This window comes from Lissotriton vulgaris, chromosome 2_1 (genome assembly GCF_964263255.1).
Source record: "Lissotriton vulgaris chromosome 2_1, aLisVul1.2, whole genome shotgun sequence".
Taxonomy (NCBI): domain Eukaryota; kingdom Metazoa; phylum Chordata; class Amphibia; order Caudata; family Salamandridae; genus Lissotriton; species Lissotriton vulgaris.
In genome coordinates, this window is record NC_141687.1 from 1,552,555,925 (window position 1) to 1,552,569,906 (window position 13,982).

The 13,982-nt window shown below is 43.6% G+C and overlaps 1 protein-coding gene across 3 annotated transcripts in view; it reads left to right on the forward strand.

The window, feature by feature from the left end:
- Window positions 1–13,982, forward strand: part of SNX4 (sorting nexin 4) — a 499,472-nt gene that overhangs the window by 68,983 nt on the left and 416,507 nt on the right. Inside the window, exon 1 of one of the 3 annotated variants that reach the window (XM_086957434.1) lies at window positions 13,155–13,268. The exons of the other annotated variants lie outside the window; for them this stretch is intronic. Within the exon in view, the coding sequence (XP_086813560.1) occupies window positions 13,164–13,268 (105 nt within the window). The 5' untranslated portion in view covers window positions 13,155–13,163. Of the gene's footprint in view, window positions 1–13,154; window positions 13,269–13,982 lie in introns of those variants that run through there. 3 annotated transcript variants of the gene reach the window in all.

Consider the following 13,982-nt stretch of genomic DNA (forward strand, 5'->3'; position numbering starts at 1 on the left):
CACTTTCCACGCTCTTTACAATGATTTAACACCTGGTTGGTCTGAATAGTGTGATTTCCGGTTGAGTCGATGTGTGGGTGTCTCAGACTGAAATTGTGTGTGTAGGGAGATAGTATCGGTGGTTCCATCTGGAATAAGGGTTTGTTTTCCTTAATGCCTTGTCTTAGTCGCACGTACAGAAATATATCCATGGGAGTGGGTTCTAAATCTAAATTGTTCTAATGTGCGGAACTTCCCATCTTTATATAAGTCTCCCCAGCATTTTATGTTTGTTTTCTTCATGACTTGCTTGAAATTTGCTTCCGAATTACTTGTATATGGGGATGAAACACTAATGCAAGTAGAAGCGAGTATACCATTGGGGCTTTTAGCACATCAGCTATGCGTCTCCATGCATTCATTGTGTATGTTACAGTCATGGGATCTTTCTCACTGGGTTTACGTGTAATATGTATCACTCCTGTCAGCTGGATGTGGTCTCCAAGCCATTGTTCAAGTGCCACCTGTGGCATGTATTTGGGTGGATCAACCAGTAACTTGCACATTGAGCTTCTGCGCATATATAGTATAATCCCAAATCTGGAGCATCAAAACCTCCTTGAGAATACGGCATGATAATTGTTTCCCATTTTAACCTCGGTTGTTTGCACCCCCCATGTCACCCTAATCAATTCAGTCCTCAGGGCGGCAAAGAAATGCCTACCTGGGTAATATGATACTATCAGAAATAAATACAATAACTTAGGAAGGATCACCATTTTTATGAGAGGTTCGCCCTGCCAGGGACAAGGGGAACGAGATCCAGCATTTAACACAGCTTGTGATATTTAACAATGTTGTTCTGTAATTAAGGCTCATTAGTTCGGCATGATCCGTCGCGATGTGTATCCCCAAGTATTTCACCCCAGAATTGCACCACTCTATCGGAAAATCAAGTAGAAAAGGTGTTGCAGCAGCCGTGAGCGGGAAGGATTGAGATTTCCCCCAGTTAATATGTATTCCTGATGCCTCCTCAAATATAACTACTCCCTCAGAATAGGATTTAAATTCTGTTTTGGATTTCTGAGGTAAAGCGTTACATCGTCTGCATAAAGGGAAATGAGTATATGTCTCATTGGGCATCTCAACTCTCTTTCTTGATGGTGCTGTCTCAATTTTGCTGCCAGGGGTTCAATAGCAAGCGCAAACAATAAGGGAGATAGCAGGGCATCCTGGCTGCGTTCTCCTCTTGACAGAGAAGGGTGACAATGTCTGTCCATTGATTGGGACTCTGGCTTTTGGGGAGTTGTATGAGAGTTTTATCTATGTAAGGAAGCCCATGGGCAGTCCCATGCATTGCAGATCCCCTAATAAATAATCCCACTCTACTGAATCAAAGACTTTCGTGGCGTCTAAAAAGACCGCCACCATTGCCAATCCTGGATCAATGTTCTGTAGAATGGAGAAGATGGTACAGAGATTATAAGACATTGCTCTACCAGGAATAAAACCTGCTTGATCTTGTAGCACCAACCTCTCCATGAGCAAACTAAGACTGGTAGATAATACTGTGACTTGAACTTTTGCATCATTATTAATGAGAGATATAAATGCCTGTAAGAGTCCCATAGATCTACTGGTTTGCCAGGTTTTAGGAGAGAAGTAATGAGGGCCTTGTGTATAGATTAAGGAAGGATGCCAGTGTCTAAGGCTTCCTCATAGACAGTTTTTAATATTGGTGCAAGCTGATCCACAAATGCTTTATAAAAATCTATTGGAAGGCCATCTAGGTCAGGTGATTTGCCCGATTTCATCTGCATTATAGCGGTGAGTATCTCATTTTCTTCTAGGGGCGCGACAAGAAATTCCCTCTGCGTGTTGCCCACCCAGCCTAAGGCCACACCGTAAGGTAACTTTCTAGATCTAGTGGCTGCTTCCGTCTGGTGTTGTGCAATGTAGTGTAGTGTGTAGTAAACACTTTGAATATGTCAGTACTGTCCCTTTGTCTCATGCCGTCCTGGTCTGAGACTTCCAGTACATAACTGGAAAGGCAAGGCCTGCGTATCTCCTCCGCAAGCGTTTTGCCGGGGCGTCCACCTTCACCATATTTACGGGCCATTAATTATTTCCCACTAAAGAGTACCTCTGTCTGCTGTCTCTTTGTACTTCGATCATTTATCTAAAAAATGTTTGAGCAGTGCTCCATTGGTTGACCTGTACATCTCCTGCTCCACCCGTTTCAGATCTACCTCTTATGTGTGAAGTGTTCGGCGTATATCTCGGAGAACCCCAGAACTTTTGGCAATGCAGAACCCCCCTAACTGTAACTTTGAAGGCCTCCCAAACTGTATCTTGTCGTTCAACAGATCTGATGTTACGCACAAAGAAGTCTGCAATTTCCTGAGCCAGCTCTGTACAGAACACCACGTCTAGCAGTGTTAATGGCCTCAGTCTCCAATTTCTGTGGATTGTGTTGATCTCCGGTGGGGATCACTGGTGAGCGGTCTGAGTATGTTCTAGCCAAATGTTCCATCGCATTAATCTGAGGTGCTACACCTCTAGACACCACCTAGTAATCTAATCTGGCCCAAGAAGAGTGTAATGCAGTGTAATGAGTGCCTTCCTTCATCTCGGGGTGTATGTGTCTCCTTGCATCTACAAGTCTATTTTCAGTTAGCAGGCCTTGTAATAGTTTGTGTCTCTGTGTAGTGGTGCGGGAGAGGGTTGGACCTATCACGCGACGGGTCCAGGGCTGTGTTAAAGTCTCCTCCCCATATTAAATGGGTAGACCCAATTGTTGATATTTTCCCCCACAATGTGTTGTAGAAGTCTGGGACATCCACATTAGGCCCGTAACAACTTACCTGTATAATCGAGTTGGATGCCAGTCGATCTAAATATGCTAATATCTGCCTACATTTTCGTGGGTCGGCAAGCCCTCTGACATTCCAGGTTAATAGCTGTAATTTCGATTCTGAGGTATCAGATGTCATGGAATGATCTTGAGGCATGTAATGTAATGTATGTGTCTTGTAAAGCGCACTGCTGCCCTGAGGCGTCGTGGCGCTGTAGACCGCTGGGGAACCCGTCCTGGCTATCCCTGTGAGATGGTCCCTACTGGGTATCTCCAAGGTGAAACCAGGCCTGCCCGGCGAATGTGGGGGGCCGTTGTAGAGATGAGGCAAGCTAATGCCCAGAGTTGCCGAGTGTGATGCCTGGTTAGAGTTGGCACCGAGGCGAGAATTATCGTGTCCGCTGACTCTGGTCCACGACCCTGCCGCGTCTGGAATTGAACCCTGGTCCCGGGCCGTTTTCTGCTTCCGGGTCTGCCGCCTCTAACCAGTGAGCCACACCACTCCACATGATCTAAAAGGGACCCAATACCTGTTACCGCCGATATATTTTTGTGCATTTTGGAACGTTTCTGTATAGTTCGTATCCTGTCCTGCCAAAACTATCAAACAATTATCCCTACCCACCCACAACAGCATCCCAAACATGCTGATAGCTACATCCCCCCCGTCCCCCAAACAATACCTAACTTCAAATTTAGAGTACATTTTAACCTACATCAGGGTAACACCACTAGGGGCAGGCTAGGGAGCTCACACGATCTATCCCTTGCCCTCCAAATGGTGGAATATCTATTAAAGAGTGGGGGTAAAGTTTTTTAGCCAATCCCAGCTATGCACTTTTCTGCTTTATGTGTCCATTCGCAATCTTGAAGATCTGATCAAGTATAATCAGTTCGATTTGAAAGTCCGGCCTCAATCATGCCCCACAGCTTCATCGCTCCGCAATATAGCCAAATGTCCTGTTATCTCGTTTGTAGTTTTGGAAGGCACTATGGGCTAACTGTCATGTCATTTGCTGTGGGTATATTATTCTGATGCAGGAGATGGTGATCGACTCTGAAGGTTCTCAACATTCCGGTGGCGTTCCTGCCGTGTGGTGCGCTTCAGAAAGTCATCCACTTGTTTTGTGTTGGTAAAGAAGTATTGTTTGCCTTGATGCGTAACTCATAGGTGCGCTGGATACATTAATGCATAGTCAATTTGCGCCTGTCACAGGTTGCGTTTGGCAGGGATGAATTTGCGACTCGCTTCTTGCACCATGGCCATAAAATCAGGGTAAATCGTGAACTAATTTCTGTCAAATTGGAGGTGTTTCTTTTCCCTGGCCAATCATAGTGCCACATCCTGATCTCGATAATTCAGCATCCTTTCAATGATTGGACGTGGTGTAGCCCCCGGTGGCAATTTGGGGCCCAAAAAGCAATGAGCCCTTTCTATCACCATCTCTGGGGAGAAGGAGTCTGCCCCAAACACCGTGCGCAACAGCCGCTCAATGAACTCTTCCATTTGCCCTGTATTTGTGTTCTCCGGGGTCCCAATGACTCATATATTGTTGCGTCGACTGCGCGCTTCTAAGTCTTCATTTTTTGCGGTGATAATTTTGAGCACCTTGTCCATCTGGGTCACCTGTTTCTGTACACTGGCAACAGGGTCTTCTGCATCTGAAATCTGCACTCCTCTTGTTTTTTCTAGTTTGTGCACAATGGAGTCCATGCATGTGTTTATGGAGTCCATCTTATACTCAATAGAAGTGAGGCTCTGTTTCATGGCTAGTAGGAATTCTTTGACTTCATCATCAGGGGCGTGTGCTGATTCTTGAATTTGTTCTGCTCCTGCGGACTCCGATTCATCTTGATGCGAGCAAGTATGTTTCTTAGTTTCAAAGGGTAGCTTTGATTGTTTGCTGTCTGTCTTCCCCATTGTAAAAGCAGGAGCCATTCCACTCTATGCTCCAATAATATGGGTTTGTGACTCCAAGTCTTACTTCTTTATTAATGATCAAGCACAGCACTTAACCATTGTGCATTAAGAGCTACATGTAGAAAGTTTAAAAAAGACAGTAGAGCAAGTGATTGCCGACTTTCAATTTATGCAGCAGCGTGCCACCCAGGCCGTGAGGTTTGCCAATCCGTCTTACCTAGTGAAGTGGAGTCTTCCCCGCCTCACTAGCTGTAGTCTGCACAGTGTTCCACCCGTATTCACTGATATCAGGGAAGAAAGGATGTTTCGAGCTGTTTCCAAACTGTGCACCATAAGCAGTGTATCCGTGGTATGTATGTTTATGCCACAGTTGTTTACCAGTTGCCTGTGCACACCATTAATGACCAAGCTGCGCCATAACCCGTCTTAACTGCCTCCACGTGGTGAGTTTCCTGGGGGTGGGGGATCACAGGTAATGCTGCCTCTATTTCCTATGCAATATCTCCTTTGCTGCGTTACACTGCCTCCCAACAGCCTTTATCACCCACAGCAACGTTGGGCTTGCCGACAGTCACCTCTTCTGATTATTAGGTCTTCCCGTGCAGCCTCCGTGTCCTGTGTTAACTATTCCTGGGCCGCATTTGAGTGAGTCATCAAAGAAAAAAGAGGGAATTTGGTGATAAAGAAAATTGTTTCTCCCCTGCAGTCCCATTTTATGTCATGCTGCTGCATCCATCAGTTAATGGGATTTATCAGTATTTACAGTTTGCGTGTGCTCTCCTTATCGCGGCCTCCCGGCTACAATGCCGTGCGGTCTTGTATCCGCGTTCACGCTGCTGTGATGCGTGATGATTCCTGCTGCCGTGTGTTACCGTAATTTTGTGGCCGCATCTGGGCTTATACTGCAGACCATGTGCTAGGTGCTCGCAGCACTCCTCATCAGCACAAAACTCATCGATTGTATGGCCGGATCTCCGAATAATCTATTGCCTCTTTCAAGACGCTGCTTGATATCTGCTGAGCAGGCTACATGGTTGGATTTTTCTTCCGAACTGCCAGAGTCTCCCCTTAGTGCGGCCATTTTGCTTGTGCGCCTCCTAGTGCCCCCAAGCGATATGATAAATTGAGTCAAATCAGCTTTGCAGACCGCAGCATCAGGTTGAAAACGATCCATGTCCTCAGCCACTTTGAAACTTTCTGATAGACTGGCACATGTTGATGGCTTGTAGTGATTTTGCACACGTTGGCAAGGCAGTTGTGTTATAAGTTTGCAGTGTCGTTTGTTTATGCTTACAGCTGACACAGCTTTTTTTCTCACAGCAACTTAATTGGTACAGTCTTAAAACAACACCTTGACAGTATGATGTGTGCTGGATGTTCCAGACAAATAAAAGCGGTCTTCAAAATTATCAAGAGCAGCAATTGTAAATCCTTTCCTGATAAAGTGACTTTGAAGTGGTGTGCTGTCGGATTAACAGCATGAGCTGCTAACAAGTTCCTGCTCCGAACTATGTCATTATAACTTGTTGATACACCAATCCTATTCATTGAAGGGATTAGCTCTCTACTTTTGCACTTGTCATAGATTGCGTGGGCAGTCATCATGTGTAGTTGAGTTTTTGTTTTGCTGTGATGTAATTCATAAAACATGACTTGGAAAAAACAGTACATTTGCACAGCAAAAGCCTGTCAGTTCATGGGATTGTCTTCCCCTTCTACGCTTATATCTTCAAAGCCTTCATCAATGTTGTCAGCTACTGTCCCAAACTCAAGAAATGTAGTTTGTAACAGTTTTGCTTTGCTTATATTAAACAATAATGTTAAAAATGTTAAGACAACATCAGACATTCTTGTTGACTCCCATAATGTGCGCATCTCTGGGGCATCACAAAATGTGTCATGGAGTCCAAAATCTAAGTTTTCAGGACGTTTCTTGAAATGATTCTTGTTTATTTTACTACATTCTGTGATCTTATTTTGGAAGCAAGAACTTCAGGAGTCAAATCAGCTGAGAACACATTAATTGGCTCATTCTTTTTGTTAGACTAACAAAAATTAATTCTGCCATTGTACTCTCACAAAAAAATCGTAATTTTTATTTAAAAAATGTTTTTTTATGGATAAGAATAGTTTCATCAATGATAAGCATTATATCTCTGATCTGAGTGTGAACCCGTAGCCAGCCCAAGAACGGCTTTAAAACTACTTTCAAAGAGTGCAAACTTAAATGAAGGCTGGCGGTTACGCTGCTGCTGGGAGCTCATTGTACATTTATATTTTCGAATGTATGCACACATGCAGTTCGAGTGGGCATACAAATCCGCTGCAAATATATTCACCTTGCTGTTTAGGTCTGCTGCTTGGCTGAAAACTTCATCTTGGAAGAAACTAGCTGTAAATAAAAGCATGTTTGCCCTTTGAGACTCACAAACTCTGTACTTTGTTCTTCATCAATCCCTTTGGCCCTTGTTCTGGCTAAACCACAGTTTGCACATTGAAGAACCTCTGCTTTCTGATCAGTTGGTGGAGGTGGATGAGGGTAGTCCTCGATCTTCTGAGTGGATGGGCATTGGGTTAGGTTGTCGTCTCTCTTTCTCAGAAGACTCAGATTCTTGTTGTGATTCACTGGTTTCTCCTATTTTTGATACAATTGTTCCAGACTCTTTCCCATTGTATACGTCTTGTAGCACTTGGCGTTACAAGGATAAAATATTTGATACTCTTCACCCATCAGTGTCAGTCTTTTCTGAACTTCATCTTGCCGTATTTCTGCGGAATCTCCAACTCTCTTCTGTCCAGCCACAGTTGATGTTCGCTTTTCTTTTGGATTAGTTCGGCATATGACTCATGTTTCTTTTTCCTCAGATTTTGTAGTTAGCAACACTCTGTCAGGATGTAAAGATTCTCTGCTACCATCTGCTTCGCTCATGTTTACGAATTTGAATCAATGGAAAACCTGCAACAAAAACAATATTAAAATAAATTACCAATTGGATGGCTAAATAATATCATTATAGAACGCCATTTTCGAAAATGGCGGAAGTGTTGCTCTGAGGAGGCGTTTTTAAGTCTCTATAAGATTACTTCACTACAAAATCTACGTTCTGACACCAAATTGAAGTATATAGGGCTCATGGTTCCTGAAATATTACATCATCACCTCAACACATTTGCCATTTAAAAAAATTCTGTCCAGAGAACTACTGCCCGGATTAGAAATGCCTACCCAGGCTAAATTACTTCTCTAATGAAACAAAAACACAAATCAAAAGTGAAAATCTCAGGACAACAATTTTTTTAACAGAGTTATATAAAGAGGCCAGGACTGCCCCCCACAAGTGTCTTGGTTTGCCCGTTTTCCTTGCTCCCATTAGTACCCTTCCTGGCAGTGAGGTGCTTTCTACCCGTCCTTTGGTGGTGAGGTGAGGATACACAGTGATAACTGTATATGAGATTGTTCTAAAGTGTCCTATACGGGGCTCTGGTGCGTCATATTTCATGAATGAGGTGCATGCCTGTGTAAGGAGCAGGCTGCAAATGGGTCATGGCTTTATGGAAAACCAAAGTGTTTAGAGGTACGCTAGGTAGGGGCTGCGTATAGGGTTCAGGTCAGGAGGACGGTCTCTCTGAGAGCCACTAGAAAAAGCGTGGATAGGCAGTGAAGCCATGACACTTCAAGATTGAGCCTTTGGATTTCGAGGGGGGGAGGAGCCAATGCCAATCGCTGTCTGAGAAGCTGCTGCAGATCAGTGCAGAAAGGGGAAGACAAGAGAACCCTACTCACTATGGAACCAGAGTAAGTAACTTGTACAAGAAAACAATGGTTCCAGTGGATTAGTAATGTATGTAATTATATTTTACATGCGCAATCGCGATGCAGTGGTTAAACTGATGTCAAAGAGAGAGGACCAGAGATACCAATTTTTTTTAGCACATAAGTATGTATTATTCACACAATATAGAAAGTTTATACAAAAAAAGTTTTTGGTGCAAAGTGTCCCAAGTATAATATGAACCTAACAGTTGAGTGACATAGTATGACAATATTTACAAGGTTTCACAAATTTTGTCTTATTGAAAGTGACCATTTCTGAACTATTTCACATAATATATGCAGCAGCTATATATAAAAACTAGCAGCCCGTCCCGACTTTGTCCGGGTATGAATTGCTGCCGGCCAGTAGTATATTGTTTTGTAGGATTTCGTTTAGATAGCATTTCTTATCTGTGACAGGCCTGTGAAACGCTCTGATTCACAGTGCACTGCTGATGCACTTAAGAGTGCGCGTTCAGTAGTGTGTGAACTCGAGTTTCCCTACTTTATTTTTCCTTGCAATATTATATAGCGCGAACTCGACAACATGGCATGAGTACAATCATTACAGAAGAACACATTCATTTGTGGTAGGCACGGGGAGACAAAGCGTTTTGCCTGGAATCACAGGATGTTGCGCTGATGCTGAGATTCGAACGTAGCTCACCAGCTCTAAAGTTCGCAATTCTAGAACTTGTGGCGGGAGGTGTGTCTAAAAGTGCATGTCGGTGCTGGCCATCAATGAGAGAGACCTGTGCATTTTTCAAATGGGTGGTGAAAAAATATGAGTATGTTGCTGGAGATGTGGGCCGCCGTGCTACCAATGTACTTACCGGGGGAGGGTAAACACCCATTATTCCGCAACTTTCTTTCCGCATACCATCACTCCGCATACTTTCATTACGAAAGTACCATGACTCCGCAATGCCATTATAATGCATGGCATTACATTTTATATGCTTTTACCACGCATACATTTACAACGAAATTCGTTGTAAATGCATGAATGGTAAAAGCATGTTTTTTAAAAATGTTTGGATAAGGTAAGTATGGGTATATGGGTATATGTTTTGGGGTACTGAGGTATATGTTTTGGGGTGTTTGGATATTTTAAGGGTTTAGATATAGTTTTGGGTTATGGGGTACAGGGGTAGTTTTAGGGTTTAGGGATAGGTATGGGTTTTGGGGTACAGGGTTATTTTTAGGGTTCAGGACCGGTTTTGGGGTACAGGGGTATTTTTAGGATTCAGGGGTAGGTTTGGGTTTTGGGGTACAGGGGTATTTTAAGGATTCAGGGCTAGGTTTGTTTTGGGGTTCAGGGGTATTTTAGGGTTCAGGGGTAGAGGTTTTTTTTAGGGTTCAGGGCTAGGTTTGGGTTACAGGGGTATTTTAGGGTTCAGGGGTAGGTGTGGGTTTTGGGGCACGTGTGGGTTTTGGGGCACAGGGTTATTTTTAGGGTTCAGGGCCAGGTTTGGGTTTTGGGGTACAGGGGTATTTTTAGGGTTCAGGGTTAGGTATTGGTTTTGGGGTACAGGGGTATTTTAAGGGTTCAGGGCTAGGTTTGAGTTTTGGGGTACAGGGGTATTTTATGGTTCATTAGTAGGTTTGGGTTTTGGGGTACAGTGGTATTTTTAGGGTTCAGGGCTAGATTTGGGTATTCGGGGACAGGGGTATTTTTAGGGTTAGGTTTGGGTTTTGAGGTACAGGGGTATTTATAGGGTTCAGGGCTAGGTTTGGGTTTTGGGGTACAGGGGTATTTTTAGGGTTTAGGGATAGGTTTGGGTTTTGGGGTACAGGGTATATTTATAGGGTTAAGATGGGTTAGTATTTAAGGGTGTTGGGGTATTTTAAGGAGTACGGGTGGGTTATGGTTATCGGGTGCAGTGGTATTTAAAGGGAGCAGGGTGGGATTAGCACACGATATGAGACATGGCATGAAGGGCGGAACGTACCACACGTCCCCAGCGTTTGTCACGCCCCCAGCACACGCCCACAGCACAACGCAGACACGCCCACAAGGAACTACTTTGCTGGCACGGTTCTTTTACCTTTTAAATGTATATGGTGGGCGTCTGCATAGCCTATGTCCTTCTGCTGCAACTTCCCTTTCCAACGCTGTATTGGGTGTTGTGATTGGTGCTGTGGTTCCTGAGATTACCCGCCTCAAAGGTTTGGGCTCTCTCTTTATTATATTAGTATGGATAAGTGCTGTGTGACTGGTTCACTTTCATCAATCGTGTCGACTACGTTTCGATCCTCTCAGAATGTGGGATCTCATCAGGACCTATGATAGTAGGGACATCTGAATTACAAATTGCCTAGTTCTGGTGTTTTGTTCCAACCGTGAGTGAAGGAGAAGCAGGGAAACCTAGCCGGGTTCCCTGGTGAGGGTGTGAGTCAGCGATCAGGATGTGGTCGGCGGAATGTAGGTCTGGATGAATGTTAGAACTCAGGATGAATTCACTTAATCTTGATGCGTAATGATAAAGCGGGCCATGATATGGTAGCAAATCTGCTTTGCAAGGTAAATTTCTTAGAGAGAAGTTTCAAAGGGCACGAAGGATGCGTGCTTCCAGCAGCCTGCACGCGTCTGTCTGCTGGCGGTCGGTAGGCTACCGACCGCCAGCAGACAGACGGGTGCAGGCTGCTCAAAGCACGCATCCTTCGTGCCCTTTGAAACTTCTATCTGAGGCTCACACCCTCACCAGGGAACCCGGCTGGGTTTCCCTGTGAGTAATTTTTCTTCTCCTTCACTCACGGTTGGCACAAAACACCAGAGCTAGGCAATTTGTAATTCAGATGTCCCTTCTATCATAGGTCCTGATGAGACCCCACATTCTGAGAGGGTCGAAACGCATTCAACACGATTGGTGAAAGTGAACCAGTCACACAGCACTTAATATTATATATAGCTGCTGCATATATTATGTGAAATAGTTCAGAAATGGTCACTTTCAATAAGACAAAATTTGTGAAACCTTGTAAATATTGTCATACTATGTCACTCAACTGTTAGGTTAATATTACACTTGGGACACTTTGCACCAAAAACTTTTTTGTATAAACTTTCTATATTTTGTGAATAATACATACTTATGTGCTAAAAAACCATTGGTTACTCTGGTCCTCTCTCTTTGACATCAGTTTAACCTCTGCATCGCGATTGCGCATGTAAAATATAATTACATACATTACTATTCCACTGGAACCATTGTTTTCTTGTCCAAGCAGATCAGTCCATAGCTGGATAACAGGGATTGCACCACATATAGGGACTTTTACTATTAGAACGTGGCGACTCAGGGTGTTTCTTGTCCCTTCTTGTTTCATTATCCACATTTTGTCTCTGCTTTTTACCTGTCAGCACTCTCTGCATCCCTTAATGTTGTTGACACACCAATTCTTCACCCCCTTTTTGCCTACCTTTTTCCCTTTTTTGTCTTCCTCTTTTTTGATTACCTCTCTCCCAACTTTGTCTCCTCCTTTCCTCCAAATGTATTTTTATTGAAGTTTAAGGTTGAAAAAAGTAAGTCACATATCATATGTGCAATTCAATCCACCCAGTTGAAAGCGGTTCCTACTACCTGCGGGGCTAACACTGCAGGCATATTTTTCTTATGTGCTTTTTTTGCAACTAAACTATGTTTAGTGCAATACAGAATATTAGATCAGTATTGGGAAAGCTGAGTTGATGGAATGGAACATGAAGTAGGCTGCTACAATGTATCCTTGAATTGCAGTTTGAAGGTGCCATGTAGCAAATGATGTTGCAACGGGTCTCAAAACACAAGCCAATATCGAACAAAGGGCCAATATAGAATAGTGGTTATTGGTGATGGTTTGTGACAGGGTTGTGTGAAAAGTGTTTTTTTCTCCTTTCCTCAGCACTGCATTGCCCCAAACAAGACCTGCTGTTCTTTCTGCAGTTTTTATACTACCAGAAAGCACCCCCCTCAATCTTTTCCTTGTATTGAAAAGTAACTTCCTGGGGTAGGGTTCCCTTCGCGGCATAAAAAACGGGTTTCCAAGCCAGTGAAACATGTTTGTGCAAGCACGGACTGCGACTCTGAGAATCCACCCTTTTAAATGTACCTGTGTGAAAAGTATGGGGATTGACTTTTTCCTTTACCAACATAACGTTGTCTCACCAACAAAAACCCTTTTCTGTGATCTACCGCTCAACAGAGATGTGGAAAGTTTTTTTTGTCTTGCTGCCACAAAGCAAAAGTTTTAATCTTAGCTTTCCGTGTGGCTAGTAGATTGATCTTGGGAAACCTGGTGATATTACGGTGCCACAGTTCCTTTATCTTCCGTATATCGTCTGCAGCTAGGTTTGCGTTCAGTTGTAATCGCAGCTTCGAGTAGCCAACACAGGTTTTTTGTTCTTTGTGGTGCAGATGTTGGTTTTTATATGTTTCATTAAAAAAATCATCCATATCTTTGTGCCTCCCTCAAGCCTGTATGTAGGTTAAATACTGGGTGTGGTATGGCATATCACTCTTGTGTGAAAGCACACAGAACGTTTTCTGGCATGCTGATGTAAAAGTGGAAAAACTTGAAAGGTGCAGCCACTGTCTGACTTCGTGAGCTGCAGGATGGAGGCTCCAGTCCCATCTGACGATGGTCTCTCTCCGGATTCCACTGTCATTTGGGAACATCCGATGAGTTATAAGGCATTTAATGAGATAATATTGATGGAAGTGAGTATATCTTTTTTTCCATGATTCCTTCCGACTTCTTAGTCACATGTAGCACAGTTTCAGCAAGCTAAGGGTGTTTAAGGGTGTTTTTCCTGTCGGAAACGTGCAAATGAAGTGGGATTACACAAAGAAATGATTCCGACTTTCTGGTTTGGGATCCATTGGAATGCCAGGCAGAAATATCTCTGTTAAGAAGATTGGTGTAGTGCCACCTGCCGTCTCACCTGCGCCCCCACCCTCTTACACCAATGGGCTTTGTCTTCCCAGAGAATACCTTAGGTTGGCATTTTGTGCTGGTGGTAGAGGAGGACAGGACTGATTTATTTGCATCACCCAAATGCATAGGAGCTTTACCCACTCACATAGTCAGTAGATAATGATGGCTATGCCTTTTATAAGTACTTCTGGCTTATAACTTTGAATTGTTTTTTGGACATGGCATAACCCTGCAGTTAATTTCCTGCTCTAGCTCCTAGTCTCACTCCCAACCCAACATAATTCTTGCTTTCTATTACCATACTCATAGCTGCATTCTTCCTTTCTACTTGACTCTGCAGGGCTGAAGGACTGTTTCCATGCCCCAAATCTTACCCTGGTCCATCATGACCTCTTGATTACATCTCCTATGACACCGCCAGTTAAACCTTTCAGATGTTCTTTGACCAGTCTCTATTTTTTTATGCAAGTCCCTCAAAGCTGGATGACACTTACTAA